Below are 19,386 nucleotides of genomic sequence, written 5' to 3' on the forward strand. Positions count from 1 at the left end.
TGTCCTGTGCTCCAAAATCGTAGCGGTTTGTGTAGAAGCTGAATCAATTTACGACGATAGGGTGAACGATCTTGGTGATGTTGCGGAGTTAAGGAAACCTCTGTGGCTGTAAAAAGTTGTAGTCAATGGCTGTTGATATCAGCTTTAACAGTCAAGCTGATTGGTTTTTCCTGGTGAGACACAACATCCCCGTAAGTGTGTTGGAATAAGCACCTGACCTTCGTCTTTTTGGAATCAGTGGTAAAAACCCAGTAGTCTTCCATGAAGCTCTAATGCTCTTTTGGATATTGACAGCTTTTTTTTTTCAATTAGTTCTAAGGGAGATTTTTCCCTGCAGCATTTAATAAGCTCCATGGTACCCATACAAATAGATTTTTGCAAATTTTCAGTGATAGGTATTTTATTTGATTAGCTTAGGCTTAAACACTTTCTTTCCTCACCTTTGCTAATATTTCCCTCTTGTAACTTCTGTACTGCCTACTTCGCAGTGTTGATTCATACCTTCCCATTACTCAATAAGCAAAATTCCCATCAAAACTAATTCTTGTAGTTTATATTTTTCATTATGCTTTTTGTTTCTGCTTCATCATTCTCTGTCTTCCATCCATTTAAGTGAGTGTGCTCTTGCTTGTTGCCTTTCTTGAAGTTCTGTGTTCTGATTTTGAGCAATAATGATATTCAAATCCTTTATATCTTTATGATCTTTGTATCAGAAACCTGATTGAGTTATTTCTTATAAGCAGCGGGAAAATAATCCGACTTTATGATTAAGGTGTTACATTCTTACCTTTTGTAGCATGAAGTTATGAACTGTAATGTGTATTGTGACAGAAGATTATGCCGCACAGAAACAACCTCAGATTAATAAAAGGATACTCACACTTAGATCTGGGTATGTGTACTCAGAAATAGTGGTACATATTAAAAACATGCTTCACCCTTCTGGGAAAATGAACAATTGCCAAAATACTTATACCTTAGCGATGTGAATTTACTGTTCTACTATATTTGTATTTGAAGCATCTAAATATATAAAAATGTCCCTTGAAGTTGACCTCCATGAGATCTGTGGGAGATGCAGTACTCAGAAAATCAGACAATTTAAATGCAATTTCCTGGCTATAGATTTAGGATCCTTACTTTAAACACAAGATAAAGCTGTAGCTTGTTAAAAACACTTCCATAAGGTCTTTCCATATGGACCATATGACACTTTCACATATTTTAACTATCTGTCCATCCTGTTAAGCCATCTTAGTATGTTCATCATTATGGCTTCTGATCAGTTTGAAAGCGGAGGTGGGTTACAGAAATTTAGGATACTATACCTGTGATTTAGGGAAGAACCCCAAGACATGAACCAGTATTTTGTGACATCTCTATTCAATTTACCTCCCATTTTAATTTCTAAGATCATTCATGTTATTTGGATATGTGCAGTGTGATTGCGGGCTGTGACTGAGGTAATTCCTGGCACAAGGACAAAGATGGAGCTCCTTGTCTAATTCTGCTGCCCATCTTCAAGGACAAGGACTAGACTACTCCAACTCCACAGGCCCTGGCACAGTGGCTGTACTCTTAGAGTTTTCACCTGCAGAGTTCGTAGTTAGAGTGCAAAATGTGATTTGTTGTCCTTCTACTACTACCCGTAATGATTTTAACACCCACTGCTTTTGCAGACTCTTTCATTTGAACAGCTAAAAAACTTAACCTTAAATGAATTTGAACTCAGGGAGGCAGGACTTACCTTCTGTGTCTCTCCCTAAATGAGTAGAAAGAAAAGGACAATATTATGCCGTGTGCAAATTCTGATTGTATGGAGATAGATGTATAGATGTATAGATGATACAATATCTGATCTGGGTTTTGTATTATTTTAGGAACCTTTGGCATTATGACATACCTGAGCTCATTAGAACATCGACTGCCTATTGGAACTCAATTTTATCATTCTCTTTGCAACATGAGCAAGCTGGATGAGCATTAATAAGACTCTGCATTGGCAGCAGATGTTACTATATTATAAAACAACCCCCCCAAAAAGAGGCATTTCTATGTATTATATTTTATTAAATTTTTCAGTAGTATATGAACTAAAACTAAACAATCATTAACAGGCCTTTGCTTACAAAAAGAACAGGCACAACAAATTCTGTGATACAAAGTGCAAGAACATTTATAGGAAACTCCTGGAAATGTTTTTAAACATATATTTTTAAAAGAGCTCCTAGGGCAGAGCTATTTTTAATGAAATTGATGACATGGTAGTCCAAGTGGGAGAATCTGTTAGCACAGCAGGCACACATGGCCAGCATAGTACATTGAGCAGCAGCTAAGTTTTTAACAGCTTTCTGTAGTGATAAGATAATAGTGCATTCCAAACTTCTAGATATCGTAACTTGTTCTGTTATCACCTTTCTAAAAGAGATGTGAGGATGTTTGTGCACATGGGCAGTCCAGCTAGCAGATAGTCTTAATACTACAAACTGAATAATGAAAAGCTGTTCCCGCCTCCTTAGGAAACATGTGATATATAAACCCTCTTTCAGTTCTGTCTTATCTCCAGAAGCCTTCATGTGCTCAACCTCTCTCATTTGAATAAAGCAATAGAGCCTTTACTAGGGTCATTTATTACAGATCCACATCTCTTAAACCAATTAAATAGTACTGTAACTCCAGAAATCTAAGTAGAATTCAACACAGTTTGTCCTGGCATTTAGATTTAGGCAAATTCAAATGTGGGAAGCTATGATTTGATTGGCAGAGAAAGTGGTAACACTCAGTGGAAGCGTTGCTTAGATTATATCTATGATGCAGCATTTTCTCAAGAGCATATAGGCTGTAGAAGATCCCACCCGAAACACGACTGTGGATGTTTTGCCTTGAGGGGAGGTGGCTGCAGAGGAGATACAGTGTTCTGTAATTCCTATTCATACCACAACTAGTTACCCCAGTTCTGTATAATGCATCACTGAAGAAAGCTTTAAATGTTGAATCGCATATGCAGATATAAGCAATCAGCTGTTATAGGATTCATGGACATTATTCAAACTCAAATATTTCACAGTGCTTTGGGGGTCTCAAGTGTAAAGTCCATTCCTCCCTAAATCCAGCGTTAAACTAACGCCGTCACAGGGAAGGTGAAAACCTGCTTTAACTTAGTGAAGGCAGCCACTGCTTCAGATGAAATGTATTTGCGTTTTTTAGTAGTCATTGATGGGTTTATCATCCCAGAACTCTTTGATAGATTGCTGTTAGTGGTTGGAAAGGCTCAGGAATGACTGTAAATCACATTCATTTTTCTAGGCCTCCTAGCTAGAGATGACAGCTATTTTTTAAGACTCCCAGAAAGAACATAAAACCAAAAATCTCAGTGAAGAAGTGGCCAAATTTATACTTCTCTAATTTTGCATAAAGGCTGTGCAACCAGAATTTTTCTCTGAACAGTCTGTTTTACTGATCACATTTAACTTTGGTTTTAGAGAAATTGAATGTCATCTCTGTACAACGACTGAATGATTTAGGAGAACACTGAAGACAATACTAACAAAGTTAACTGAAAAAACGAAACAAGCTTTCCGAGAGACTATATCCAGTCTGCACAGCTGCCTTTGTGAAATGGGTGTAGTTATTTGCAGTGCAGAAGTCCAAAAATTTGTCGAACTCTAATCTCTCCAAACATCAGAGGAGCCAAGTACATCCATCTATTCCAAATGCTGATTTGTTTCAAAGTCTCATCAACAATACAAAGGTTTCATGTTTTGAAGGAAGATGAGGCACTGCAAATTATAGCCCTTCCAAAAGTATTTCTCTAGATGCTCCCTGTAGGTGCTTACTGGAGATGGACTGAACCATCATATAAGTGATGGGAAGGCAACCTGTAAGCTTTTATGCTTGTCAAACACATATGTGGAAGTATTTTGCCAGAAAAAAAAGGATTGTGTAGCTGCAAAACTCAGGGAGACTGAATCCATTTTGGGTAAAGTGTTTAATAGAGTAAACATTTAGCAAAATGTAGGTCGGCGAAATATCTATTAAACTCAGGGTGTCTTTGGTGCTGCCTAGACTACTTTGAATTTTATGTAATGATGGAGGCAAAGCAAAAGTTGGTGTAGTATGAGGGTTGGTTGCCCCTGTCTCTGGAAAGTAGATTAGGTGGATTTCTAACCTGATATGAATGGTTTCCTAGTGGACTCCTAACCTGATTCTTCATGGGTGCCTTGCTGGTGACAGCTTACCTACGCCTTAGGCAGGAGAAAGGGGCTAACCCCAGCCTGTAGCCTGCCTTCTGATGAAACAGCTACTGTGGAGTTGTGTTGGACAGGTGAAACAGGTGTGATATCATCTACTTTTTTCTTAATACTTTCTGCAAGATGGTCATAACCCTAATGGAGAGATGCACAAAAAGAGAGCAGAAAAGCAGTAGAGAAGCAACTAATTATACCCCAGGCCCTGATACCTCAAAGCCACTGTTTGTGCCCCCCCAAAAATGGAAAAAATTGAAAGCCTTTTTCCACTTGCTGTCAATCACCGCTGCCTGAACTCTGCAGTGTCATCTGACATTGGGCAGTGCCCCAGCCCTAAGTCCTGCAAGGCATCCTTAGCCATTTGTATGCATTCTAGCTCACCTAAAACATTGTTCAGATCTCAGGAGGGGCCTTACTACAGGTTAGGGACCAAGCTGAGATTCATGCAGGACTGGAGGAAAGGAACAGGGACAGGGCAGGAACAGGTCTAAGATCAAACAGGGCAGAGGCAGAAGATGACAGCAAACCGCAGGAGTGCCACCTGCCAACTAGCACGTTAGCTAAAAGCAAATGGTGGGAGTTTTTTTGTTGTTTGGTTAGTTGGTTTTTTTAATCTGCCACTACACGGGACTAAGCTGGCAAATTCTTAGCATCTTCACCCCAGGGTCTTACTAGTTAGGACATTAGACGCTGAAGAGACTGACTGAGGCTAAAAAGTAAAGGATGACAAATTGTCAAAGGAGTAGGAATTTTACTTACAGCTTGTTTGGAGTTCTTCCAAAAAACTTATTTTTCTTTTTGGGGAAACTGAAACTTACAGAAATGTATCACTTTTGATTAAACTTTCATTGAGAAATGTTTCTCATCTATAGGAGGGAATTTCTGATCAAAACCAGTGAGAGACCAAGTCTCCTCGGAGTAGCCAACAGTATGGCCATCAAAGTCATGGGCACGAATATTAATCTGAGCCCCTGCACTTTAAGGCAGTGTATGTGTGTCAGTCTGGGTTTACCGCACCTTTTCTGAGTTCCCTGAATATTATTGTTTTTTATGGGATTGATTAGTTTTCTGTTTGCCATAGCAAGCTGGAAAAGTGCACAGATTAGTCTCAGGAGCGATCACAGTATTTTCTGAAATACTGAAAAGTTTCTGTGTGAGGTGGAGAACCGTATCCTGACAAGCTCAAAGTTTAGTCAAATATATATCTGGGTATCTTAGTGAATTCAACCACGTAAATTCTCAGGTTACTTATGCTCCTTGTTGCTTGGAAGTTGCTCATGTGTGTATGTAGAAGAGAGGAATATTCATACTGTTACAGCACTAGGCGTGTAGTTATCAGAGTGGCACTGATATTGAGAATGCATTTTGATGAATCTCATTACAAGCTTCTTTTTGGTCATTCTTCTTTCTAACCCTATTCTATTCTTGGAAAGTTTGGAAAGAAAGGAGATCAAAATCACTGTAATCTGTATGTGATTTTTGTTTGTCTTCCGAGAATATGTGTGCCTTGTACTTGAACGGGATCAACCTTTGGGAAATCACACATATTAATTTTATTTCCTGAGCCATTTTTGTACTGGTATCAGTTCTTCTTGAATCATCTGCAAAAAGTGTTATATGTTACAGTTGCAGTGAAGGTCAAGTGACATTTTGAGGGCTTGCATTGGTGAAGTCTTAGCTGAAGTAACTGTCACCTGAAATTCAGGGTTCCTATGTTAAAAAAAAAAAAAAACCCTTTCTGTTATGATTACATAGATTTTTTTCAGTAGAAGCTGCAATACTTTTTTTGGTTTGAATCTAGGGCCTTTGCTGCTCACTTTTTCATTCATAAGCAAATAGGATTGCTTGTTGGATGATAGATCATTTTTCTTTCATGAATGTGAATGATATATAACTAGTATGCTCGGTTACTAGCATTCTTTTATTTGAGGAAAAATATCATAGCGTCGTAGGGTAATTCAGGCTGGAAGGGGCCCCAGGAGCTCTCTAGTCACCTGCTCAAAGCAGAGTCACCTCTGAGGTCAGACCAGGTTGCTCACAGCTTTGTCCAGTCGGGTCTTGACTACCTGCAAGGACGGAGCCTGCACAGCCTCTCTGGACAACCTGCTTCACTGCCTGATTGTCCTCACAGGAAGAAGTGTCTCCTTATATCTAGCTGGAAGCTCCTCTCTTTAAGGCTGTTCTCCCTTGTTTTGTTGCCGTGCACCTGGCTATAGATCCTGGCTCCCTCTTCATAAAACTCCCCAGAGGTGCTGAGGGGGCTACTGTCAGGACACTCCAAAGCTGCCTCTTCTCCAGGCTGTAGAAGGCCCCGACCGTCAGCATCTGCTCACAGGGCAGTGCTCCAGCCCCTAACCAGCTTGGTGGCCTCTGCATCAGCTTATTGATGTCTTTGTTGTATTGGGGGACCCAAAACAGTATACAATATTGTAGATGTGGGCTAGCAAGTGCTGAGAAGTGGGAGTAAACGCTTGCCTCAACCTATTAGCTGTTGTTCTGTTAATGCAGCCCAGGACGCTTTTGGTACTGCTGACTCATGTTCAACTTGCTGTCTACCACGACCTCTTTCTTACTAATGTAAGGTGTATATTCTTTGGAAAATTTTTAAGATAAAAACACATTACTCAGGAAGAGAGATTAAAGCTTTTCATTGTTTGTTTTGGGGTTGTTTCATTTCAGAAATACATGTAATCATACTATAATCAGCTTTTTAGATGAAAGAGCCAGCATTTATTCAGAGTGCTTTGAAAAAAACATTAAAGAGTAGTTCAAAACAATTGTAATTATATTTTACTTTGATGAGGTTTGTACAAATTTAATTGTAAAAGATGCAACACATCTTGATGAATGAGAAGTTACAAATTGTAGATATCACATTGTATGAAATCTAAAATAACAAGAAATTTCTTATTCCATTAAACTACTATAATGCTAAAATATACAGCTAATGTAATCCAGAATGTACAAAGCTATTAAATTCTTACAATTATTTTACTCTAAGTTTGAACTGTACTTTCTAAATTTCATTGTGGATATAAAATAATGTATGAAAATAAGTGACAATATAACTGTAGTGTTACATAGCACTCCCACCTGCTTTTATCAAAAGTTTCATATAAGAATGGCAACATGATAGTATCTGGCTGAGGACAACCCATCCTGTATGTATGATGTTCTGCATAGATAGAATCAAAATGTTTTTATCCTCAATGTTTTGTAACTCAAGGTCCCAAATACAGCTGAAAGCTTTTTTCTTTTTTTTTCCTTTTTCAAAAACCTGTAACAAAAATTTTAAGACTCGCAATATCAAAACGCTTTGCAAAATCATTTCAGTTTTTCTAAAACGTGTTTTAAAAAGCAAAAATCCCCCAACTTTGTACTGTCATTTTTCATTTGACAATTTCTAAATAAAACTTTTCAATGTTATTTTATCCAAAGATGGGTTTTGACAGTTCCTATATAAAATGTATTTGTTTTTCAATTCAAGCAGACTTTTCATTATTTTCTTAAAAGAAATTAAAACAGTGGAAACTGACTTCAATTTTGAGATTCATCTCCTGATTCAGATACCTGGGATTTACCTGGCTTGATTATAGCTGTCAACAGCCAGCAGAGCTCTAGCCAACATAGACAAGGGTAGTTCAGCTCGTCCTGAGTAGAAACTTGCATTTGGTCATGTGAATCATTTTCTGGATTCCACTGCCTGTATTGAATAAAGGTGGCATGCAGATGCCAAAATATAGCCACCTACCACAATTTGAAATGCTTTAGGGTATTCAAAAACTGCACAGGTCTAGTAGACTTGACAGAGGACTCAGAAACCTTCTACCACAGCATCTGAGGCCAAGCAAGATACTCCACAGCGCAGAAAATGACACTAGACATCTTTGTTGAGGCAAGAAAATCCCATACTGCATCTCTGTGGATGGTAATAACAGATTAGATATGCCAGTTCACATGTAGTTGTCTACAAAGAACACCTATGATTAAGTGTCTGACTGTGGATCTGAATCTTTCATAAAATGCTTTATTGTAGCTGAACTAAACAAAACATAAAAATACTCATAGCGTTAAGAATCTGAATAATCAGTTATTCACATAGCTCCAGCCAAAATGTAGCATACTTCACAAGTGAGTTGGGACAAAATTTGAGGAACTTAAATGCAGGAAAGAAAGAAAGAGTTTATAATTCCCTGAAGTACTCATAGAAAACATTCAGATCCAGAATGTTGGCTATGTAGGAAAACTTCGATCAAGGCAAAAGTTTCATTAAAGCCAATTTATTTATTCATTAAAGAATTAGTTTATTAGTTCATTGATTTTTACTACTTTTCTAAATTACATCTTTTTAACTGGATCTTGAACACTTTTTGAAAATCAGTCAATGTTTCTTAAACGGACCATCTGAAAGTCCAAATACACCAGATCATTAGTGGACTTGAAAATATGGTATAAAATGCATGCTTATGCTCTTGCCTATTTTCAAAATTGCAATTTAATGTCCTACTTTAAGTTTGGAAAATCAAGAAGGTATTGGCATATAGCTCTAGCTCTTGCTGTAGATCTAAACAGCCTAAGTTTAGGCTCTTAGAATACCGTTTCATTACCATCTAAATGTATTTGAAATAGGAGTCATCTTCTAAATGAAAAAATGTTTTATTTGTTTTTTCCATTTCAAAAGCTTCTTCTCATTTTATATTGCAATGAAATGAAGACTTTACTGAGTATATCATGATAAATGAGAAAAGGAGGCCAAGAAAGTTATTTCTCATAACCAGTTTCTGTGACAGTTACCTGGGATGCTGGAAACATGGGAAACCAAAATCTCTGTTCTGTATGTTTTGGAATATGATCTCATTCTTCTCCCCAAGGTGAATGGTAGGCTTCTAGTTGACCCTTACTAGGGACTGAAAATGAGATAAGGAAAGACTTAATAACTAGTCACTGAGGCACTCAGTTAGGATGTGGGAAATCTGTGTCCAGAAAGTTGAACTAATGTTTACTTCTTTATACAAAGTGAAACAGTTCCCATTAGAGAGACTGAATGAATAGTACTATGTAGTATCCAAAAGCCTGGGAATTATGGCATTCAACTGATGTCTTTAAGACTGATACTCAGATTGCTGGTCTGAGTCAGGCAGAACTGGTGTTTGGTCCCTGGGTTGCCTCATCTCTTGTGTCTAAGATGCTAGTGTTAACTCCTAGCTCCTCAGCTGCAGTGAAGTGTAGGAACTATGCCCGGTTCTGATACATCTTCCCTCACATCACAGAAACCAGTCCTTTCACAGGAAAAATTCCTGTGTTGATGAATGGCCATTGCCTGAGTATAAAACATTTTCACTGGCAGGCAGCTCTATCCTAAGGCACATTCGGTCCTCTGAAAACATTTCTGAAAATCTTGTTTCTGTTGTTTCTTGAGCCAGCTGTCTTCCACCCCCTGTTCTGCTGACAGTAAATGAAGTATCCGTCAGAAAGTAAACCAGAGAAATGACTTCCCTTTACTTTATATAGAATAATTTTCTCAAAATACTTTCTGCTGGAGCTAGGCAATTAACTTCTAACTTCTGAAGATGACATGGAGCAGAATTCTCTGGCTATAACTCATGTGAATCCTATACTACCTTGCATATGATATGTGTTGATTGAAAATGCTTTTTACAAGCAAGACCATGAACTTTCTTAAACTGTTTTTCTTTTCCTGTGTCACAGATAGGAAATGGTATTTGAAACTTAAAGCTTATGGCCGATGAGTTTAATTTAAATGAGCTGGTGTTTGAAAAAGATAACACTTTCATTTTAGTAAATTAATGGTGTAGCAAAAGAAAATTCAAAGATGCTTCTACCTACAATAAAAAGTGATGCTGTCTAGAATTCTAATATTCACCATGTGATTACATTACCTAATCTGATTCATTTTATTACATGAAACATAGTAAAATGTTTTCACTGTGCATTAACATAAATGTAATTTTAGATTTTATACAAATCTTTGTGCAAAAATCCCAAACAGCTCTGGAATCATATTGATGCACTGTAATAGAATTACAACTGTGACAGTCTAAGGATATAAGCAAAGTAAGGTTTGTGGGAGAAGCAATATCCCTTCTGTGACAAACTGATATAATTGGAAAATATAAACTAGCACTGCTTGTATTCACAAAAACATTTTTTATTTTTCTAAGCATATTGAATGTATAAAAATGCAGAATAAACAATTCCAGTTTTGCCAAACTCAAAGCGTTCTTTATACTGTGTGTTGTCTGGTTTCTTCAGCTCACCAGGCAGAACAACTACAAGTGCCGACTAGAAGACTAACTGTGAAGGCAAGGCTCCCAAAATGTGCAGTAGCTGCTATTAATAAGCATTTGTGAGCCAGTCCCAGCACAGAGTTCTGCTTGTTATTACCTATTCTAAATACAGAATATTTCAAAACTGGTGTTTCAGAAGTGACAATTGCTGGAAAATATTGAATTGCTTATACATGTCTTCCTACTGTAGGATGGAAATTAGAAACGCATGTTGTGGTGGCAATTTTTTTTAAAAGGATAATGCAATATAGAGTTTGAATTCAAAAAATATTTTCTGCTAATTGATATTTAACTTTCCTTAATTAGGTCTCTTTGAGGATAATCTGCTTTAATATGCTTTCTCCCACTGACTTATGCCTGCAGATCACGCCGTGTGGGCAGTTAAGATGCTCGCTGAAATTTGGTAGCGTTATTATTTCATGTCTCTACCACACATATATCCCTATCAGGAGAGTAAGTACCATAGTTTAATAAAAGAGACCCAGGGTAATTAAGTTTCCAAATACTCCTAGATGCTGAATATGCATGACTTTCTTCTAGGGTGCATCTGTGTTAGCAGTTCAGTTCAGCTGAGGAGCACACTTCTGAGGTGGATGTCCAAGGCATCCTTCCAGCTGCACATTGCTTCACATCAGGGGTTGATCTTGGGGAGTGCAGAGGAGTTCCCTGTGGTGTGAAACAAAAGTGGAAGGTGCCTGCTGGGACCCCACCTAATGGGCTCCGGCTGCTGATGGTTGCTCACAGCCCACAGGATGCCTACAGTGTGAATATCGGGTCTGCAGGAACAAGTGCTTTCACTTTACGGCACTGCAGTACTCTGTGGCACTGCAGCACTTGCTCATACAGACAGAGGCCTGGAGTCCCTGCAATCTCCCCTTTCCAAGCGTTGTCGCAGTGGGGCAAGAGAGCAGAGGCCAGCTGGGGTCTGAAATCCCTCCTGCTCCAGACGACGCACCTGGTTTTCACCAGCAGAGCATCTGTCTCTTGCACTTGCTTAATTGTACAAGTCATGCAGACATCAAGCAAGAGGCAGGCTCCACATTTTATTTTAAATGGTTTTACAGTTACTACTTTTGACAGATTTGATAATGGAGCCCTAATTAAAACAAGTGGAATGAAAAGCGTTGGCATTTGCATATGAACATCCACAGTAGCATTGCTCTTTATAGTTATTGTACACTGTGGTTCGGTATGTTTGGCCAGTGCTGCTTCTAGGATTGAAAAATGTGGAGAGTATTCAATCTGACTGATTATCTTTCTTTCCTGAGTCCTAGAAAGGATTTTTAAATATCAAGAGCAGTGAAATTTGTACTTTCCTTTCTGTATCTATTTTCACATGGCATTTTTAAACTATTTTGACAAATTCATGAAAATTCATTTTAAAGCACTGCAATTGAAAACATAAACAGTAATTTATAATCATTGATTAGAATTGTATTTTGCTTTCCCACTGCAGCATCATTCACAAAACTGGAAGTTTTTGATAAACATTGATTAACTGTTAGTTGTTTTTATTTAGATTTTAAATATACCCAGAGTATATGCTAGTTAATTTCTTAATTTAGTAAGTTCACGTTTATATATATATATATAAAATATATATTTTTATTAGGCACATATGCTCATCTCTTTAATGAATAATAATAGCAATATAGAATTAAACATCTCATTTCTTTATTAATGTGTCTTTCTGTCCCAAGTGCACACAATATTAAGCAATATCTGTAATGCCTATTAATTAATAATTATTAAGTAATCTAGCTCTGGAAATTGTATGTGAAAGTGGGATGTGATGAAAAGTTCTCACAGTGATATGTCATATAAATCTAAAAGCTACTTTTGACTAAGCACAGTTATTTTTTTCTAGAAGAGGTTTAGTGAAAGGGCAAGATACTGTTTTTTTGCCTCTTGGAAAAGACAAAATTAAGATGAAAAAAATAGTCAAAGTTTGTCTTTCATCTCTTCAGTTGATCTTAGCAGAACTCTTACTTTCTGATCATCAAAAGCTTCAGCTTCATAAAGGATTTGGCAGAGGGTCACACAAGACAGAAGAAAATTCTAAATAGCTTTAACAATGAGCAGTTCGAAGTTGCTGGTAAATTGAACACAATATTATCTTCCTCTTGGAAGATATTGGGAAAGAATTATGTATGAAATTTAAGCAGTGAAAAGCTTCACTTTGACTATGTGCCAGTTTGAAAAATGAGGGCCCATCACAGACCAGAATTTGTTTTCAGTATACTTTGCCCTGCTGATTTAGACATGAATGTAAGAAAAAGGAAACTTGGTTTAGAAACAGTTATTTTTTCCAGCATTACGTGCTTTGTGAACTTGTATGCATTTCTTAGGTTGTCTTTATCCTCCCAAGGACAAATTCTGTTTTGTTCAGTATTCTGTTCCGTACAGCCAAAATAGCACAGACAAGAAGTTTGCTGCCATTCCAGAAGATGTAGTCAGATGGAGTTGGAGGTACCGCTGTCATTGATCTGGAATAGATGTGCTAGGAGTACATTTTTGTGGTGCCGTATTTGAGTAGCAGGAGGCCTCATGGACTCTTGACTAGCAAGTTTGTGATGTGGGAGACAGGATATGGGGAACACCAGGAGAGAGGTGTCCCCAGGCAGGCAGGACTTAAGATCTCCACAGCGCATGGTGTCTTCTCTCATCCAAGCCTTCTGAGAGCGTCAGTAACCTCATGCCTGACATACTGATTTAAGGAAGCAGCAGAGGCAAGCCAGCCTTCCAATTTCAACTTTGCCATGGTCCATAATGTTACTGAACAGTTAGAATATGTGCACTTGCTATCATATGTGAGCAGTTCACGGATATAGCGAGGAATAGCTTTTACCAGAAAGACAGATGGCAGTGCTGTTATTCTGGAATTAAACCAAAACTAAATTATGTACCCCTACCTCCCCCCGAGAAAAAGTTGCAAAGTCTTAGGTTTGCATCAACAGTGACTTTGGTTTCATTAGATTGCAAAAGCATGGGTATTCCTCTCTTCTTCCCTTCTGGCTCAGTCTCCCACAGCTCTTCCTCCAGAGCCCACCTTTGTGTTTCAGAGAAGTCCATCTGCAGCTCCAGCCCATGATTCTCTCTCAAGACAGGGACGGCTAAGGCATGTGATGGGGCAGGTGACATTTTAGTTGGCAGCAGTGAGATTGCCTTTCGGGTCAAACTGCAATCCCCAGTATGCCATGCAGTCTGCACACTAACCAAGCTAAGCTCTGACGCTCTCTGATACACTCCTTGAGGAGGGGTTCCCAAGTTGCTGGTTTCTGATGCAACAGAGTCTTTGTTTCTTGCTAGTTATGGAACTAGAGAATTATTGATCTATCTGGACTCACTTACACATTTAGAGAACAAAGAAGACAGCACTGCTGATCCTAGGAATTAATAGCTTTTTCTTTCCTCCAGAGACAAATTTGGGCTCATTCCATTTGTAAGGAACTTGCGTTTCATAAGTTTGGTGTTGAGTGTGCACAAGGCATTAGGGAGAAGAGTTACAAGTCACTCAGCCAGGATTGGGAAAATGAGGTCTGCAATGAGATGTAGACATTGGCAAAACAAGATTACTAGGGAATCTGCAGAGTCTTGAGAGCCTTCAGTGCTAGGCTGAGCTTACGAAACTCCTTTGGGAATTTGTTTCATTAACACAGTTGTTGCATCCAGCATGCAGTGAGGCAGCTTCCGCCCCTGATATCCCAGGAGGTTGAGTGTCTTAAACTGTCTCTACCGCTCAGAAGTTGAAACAAGCCAGGCCTTCCTGGAAGCAATGAGAAAAGTCGTCTTTACTTCTGCTACTGTTGAGTCGTGTCACTCATGAAGTAGGCCTTAGCGAGTAGGAGCAGAAACATCTTCTGGGGAGGATTCTGGCAATGGATCCAACAAGAAAATATCTTAGTGTAGAGGAAGGTGTGATGTCATCACTGAATGCTCGCCTGTCTCCTCCAGAAATGGCGTTCCTACATAATAAAGAGCACAAGGTAGAAGCTATGACCTTATCTACCGTGAGAGATTGTCTGCAGCAACCCCCAGCGACAAAGACCTACTCAAGCTTCTGGCTTCAGTTGTGCACAACCTCTCGTAACGTAGAATATGCTGGGTGATAGGTACTGAATGGTTGGTCAATGTGGTCAAAGCTTATGGTCCAAGAAAGGGCTGTTGTGGGAAGGTAGAGTCGTCTAGTTTGGCCCTTACAGAGTATGTGAGGACAGAATTGATGAACTATTGGCAAATGAGGGCCAGCAGTGTGGAGACATTTTGGCATAGATGACTTAGTTTGGGAAATTTAAGACCAAACTCAGTCCTAGCTACCAAAGATTATGGAGATAAAGTCTAAAAAAAACCCTGGTTCTTGAGAGGTGCCTAGCAGTAAAAAGTCCCTCTCTCCAATCGTTCACTTAGTTCAGTGTAGAACAGGGGGTTTTAGACCATCACTGGTGGTGACAGTCATCATATTGACTTTTCTGGGCCTACCTAATAGTTTTTACTTCTCACTGTGCAATTGGCCTGGACTGTGTTTTTTGTAGGCATTGCTTATTTTTATTCTTCATAGCAACCTTGTATCTTGAAGAGCATAGGCTAGGCTGTAAAATGTGTGTTATCACAGCTGAATAGGTGCCCAGGGCACATAATCACTCAATACAGCAAGCTAGAATTGGAAGTGAAATATGAAAGGGCATTTCCTCTATAAAGTACAGAAAGGAGTTGCATTTCTTAATGTCTGGTACAGAAAAGAGTCAGTCCTCTCTTGCCTTCCTGCTCATAGCCCTTTTATAAGCCGAAGGTGGAGAGGTCTTGCCAGCACTGCTGTGAATAGTTCAGTGGTGTAGCCCTTTCTCAGTGATGTGCATTGCAGAATAAAGGGCAAACTACAGTGGCCAGGATATTGCAGGGTAGTTCACAGTGGTGTCATCTGATACAATTTATGTCAAGTTAAACTAAAACCTCAGCTTCTTGTCTTAATCCCCATGATACTGGGGCAATACTTTGCTTTCACAAGAAATGCACTGAACTGTAACCCAGACAAATTCGGTTTATAATAACCGCAAAAGCATGTATTGAATATTTTGCTCCGTTCTGGTATCACAGGTCAAAAATACAGCTAAACACTAATTATGCTCTTCATTGCAAACATTTTGAATGTCTATTTCTAACTATTATCGTTGCTCTCACATTTGCTTATTCTATTAGCGGCTTATTTGCTGCTTTCTTACCTCCCTGTTTGACGTTTAAGGATGAATAAAGAAGCACAATTTTTTAAGTGCGTATGCATTTCCTCATGGAAATCAGAGCTTAGCACACACATTGGTCTTTGCTTGCCTGCAGATGAAGCACGCATAAAAATATGTGAAAGCCTATGCATGCATACATACCAAAGTCTGACCTTAAATGCTTTGAACTCTGGCCCCAAAACACAAATGCATAATTCAAGAGATCTGAAGCAGAACAGTGTTGAGCATAACTTCTGGGTGCATGGTTCCTGTAGCAAACTATGCAGCCTTGAATTACATTTCTAAACTCATCACGCATTGAGAGTTGTGAGTACTTCAGAATGGGAACTAAGGAAATTGGTGAGCTGAGCACCAAGATCAGCCTACAGCAGTCAGTAGAGAAGTGCTGAGGACTGTGTTCATTTTGCAGAAAGCTCTCCTCTTTACAGGTAAAGTGAGAGCGTCTCTCTCCATGTGGATTTCAAATATCAAGGCAATACAAGTGGGGCAGAGCTGCCTTTGTGGGTCTCAGGAGACTGAGGAGTGCCTTAGAGAAGGACCATAATGATTCATCTTTCCAAAGTAAGCCATTCTGGGTATGTGCCAAAATGGAGCCTTTGAAAAGGTTTGTCCACTTTAAGTACTGAGATTAGATGGTAGCTGAGCAAATGTTTTGAGGATAAGCAGGCTTGAATCCTGCTTAGCTCTAAGTAAGACTAATATGCCTCATTCATTTTTTTTCTGACCTAGTTGTTGATAATGCATTCAAGGGATACTGTATTACAGTGCTAACCACAGTGTTGAATATAACTGAATTTATTTATTAAAAATAAAAATAAATGTGCAATTTAGATAATAAGATAAAGGTAGTAGCAATCAAGCCCTTTTTCGTCCCTTGGTGTTATGAAGAAAAACAGTCCATCGTGGCACAGAAGAATGATGTTTAGGAGTCCAAATGTGTACACTACTGCTTGTGTGCACATTTGTGCTTTTTCCTCCCACACAGGCACAGCCAAGATGGATATATAATAATAAATGCTTACAGACTGTTAGTCTGTATTACAGGTATACAGATTTTTATTTTATTCTGATGAAGTATTTGTCCTATTTGGAAGTGTCATAGGAAGTATTCTTCACATTGTTTTACAGTCTTCTGTAGCTGAAGAAAATGACACTTTATTGCTGTAGAACAAACGCCAAAGTACCACAGTTAGTTATTTAGTTGTATGTATGCATTCAGACACTGATGTGCCCTTATTATAACATGTATTTGCTGACAGCAACGGCTACTGGGAGAAGCCTTGCTCCCCCTCAGATCGCCAGCTAAATTTGCCTGCTTCTGTGGAACTGAAAGAGACTACCAAAATACTGCTGGAAATTATGCAGAACTATTTATAAGAGCTCAGAAGGATTTTTGTTTCAATTCTATATGGCAAAATTACATGAATTAGCCAAGTGTGTCTTCTGGAGTACTTTTAGCCTTCCTGTGTAGTCATTATTACTTTTTTAAGTCAGTGTTCACTGACTTACCAGAAACGCCAGAAGATGTATTGAAAACTCATACAAAGAACGTGTCAGGAGACACAAAGCAAAATCTTTCTACAGCCCACAAAACATACTGAAGATTAATTTTAGTTCAGTGAAAATTTATTTCATACAGACATGTATTTTTATATAAAAATTAGCCTTCACTGTTAATGTATCATAGCTCCTACAGCTGAGAAAAGATTTTTCCAAGGAGTTATATCCTAATGTCCTCAGTGCCTTAAAAATATTCCTTCAAATTGTTCTTTGAATTTGGCGTAGATCATACAGTCTTTGTCATATTATTATAGCTTAATTCTACTTTATTTCACTTAGCTAGTTTGCATCATAAATGAAAAAAAATGGAATGAAGAACGGGAGCAATATATCCCAACATGCTTAGAGCTAGCCAGCAAATTTCTTTTTAGTGTGGATACAGCTGACTTGCTTTCCTGTTTTGAATTAAATGATTTATTTGTACACTTAATTTTCTTCAATCTCCTTTCATCAGCTGAAAAGTAATGATAAAACACTAGCTGGCCATTAGAAGATAGATAAAATAGCATGATATATCTTCATTACTACAGTATTCTCTCTGAACTATTTTTTTGCTTTGCAGGACGGTTCTGTTTACTCTGACCTCTGTAGTTGTGCTTATCATCACAACTGACTGGATCAGCTGGGACAAGTTGAATCGCGGATTTCTGCCAAGTGATGAGGTCTCAAGAGCCTTCTTGGCTTCTTTCATCTTAGTGTTTGACCTTCTCATTGTCATGCAGGTACACTGTCCTAATGTTTCATTCAAGCTGCTGAGGCTGCCTAGTCACTCTGTTTTCACTAGAGCAAACACTGTTTAGCTAAAACTTCACACAGGTAAATGAATGATAAGTTTGCAATCACTATTATTAGAAAATTTTATAACACCGTTGTTAGGAACTTTGCAACAAGCCAGGTGGCCTTTTATTGTGAAACCATCGCTGATTTCTTTTCTTAGACTATCAGGTAAGAACTTAATGACTTTCCAAGTTGGAAGGCATTTTCTGTAAAAGTGACGTTGGAAAAAGAAACAGAAGCTAGTTGTTTTGTAAATTAAAAGCATTTACTAGGCAGATGAGAGAAATACAGCAAAGCAAGGGAAAATACTTCCCATTTCTCAAAGATTTATAGTATTTGATATGCATGCAATATAGGAATGCATTTAAATAGATGAAAATTCATATTTGCTATTGAGATTCCACTTTCTACTTTCACATAAGCATTTTTTTTTACTTTGTTTGTGACAGATCCTTCACTGTAATGTCTTCTGCTAGTGAGGGCAACTAGGGAGATAATTCCCTATAGTCTACCCGGTGTCTGCTCTTTCAAATCTAGCTGTTAAGAAAGGGGTTTGGGTCACAGGTATATGGCCAAACACTTCCTTCCTATGATGCTTTGCCCTACCCTTTGCATTTGTCTGTGCTTTGAATTTTATTTGAACAACTCATCTAACACTCTGTGAAGAATTAGGTCATTTGGGTTGAGAGAAGGAAAAGTAATGTCAAAGGCCTGGGTGACTTTTACTATTAGTCCTAGAAGAGTTAAGACTGTCAAACTGAAGTTTAGCAGGAATTTGAGAAGAACCACTGGGACCTTCTCTCTCAAATACATTATTAACTAAGTCTACCAGCAAAGACCATTTCTGAGAGACACCTTCTTCTCTTTGCTGAGATATCTATTGCTTGACTAATTGTCATAGGGCAAAACTGTAATGGCACTTAGAATTTAGCACCTCTGTACTAGAACATTAAAGCAGTAGAAAGTGCTGTAGTTCCATTTGATTTTCCAGCGGCCACCACTGTTCTTCAGTGTTCACTGCCGCCCATGGTTAGAAGAAGGTTAAGAAATAGAATTCAGTCTTGATTTCTAACAACCTTTCTGGTGCTTTCTTTTCTCTCCTTTTGCATTTTACATTTTGTTTGGTATTTCAATAAGATTCAAGAGAATGTATAATAAATGATTGTACTTCAAGGGCTACTGTAATGAAAGCGTGAACGAAAATGCACAATATATCAAGCTATACTGAATTCTATATTGTATACCAGGTGGAGAAAC

General features: G+C 38.3%; 1 protein-coding gene across 4 annotated transcripts in view; it reads left to right on the plus strand.

Annotated features, from left to right (window-relative positions):
* The window catches only part of TMEM117 (transmembrane protein 117), a 240,055-nt gene that overhangs the window by 179,422 nt on the left and 41,247 nt on the right, over nt 1-19,386 (plus strand). For all 4 annotated transcript variants that reach the window (XM_068933809.1, XM_068933817.1, XM_068933813.1 and 1 more), the window contains one exon: nt 17,915-18,074. In XM_068933809.1, coding sequence (XP_068789910.1) covers nt 17,915-18,074 — 160 coding nt within the window. The remainder of the gene's footprint in view (nt 1-17,914; nt 18,075-19,386) is intronic.

This window comes from Struthio camelus, chromosome 1 (genome assembly GCF_040807025.1).
Source record: "Struthio camelus isolate bStrCam1 chromosome 1, bStrCam1.hap1, whole genome shotgun sequence".
Taxonomy (NCBI): Eukaryota; Metazoa; Chordata; class Aves; order Struthioniformes; family Struthionidae; genus Struthio; species Struthio camelus.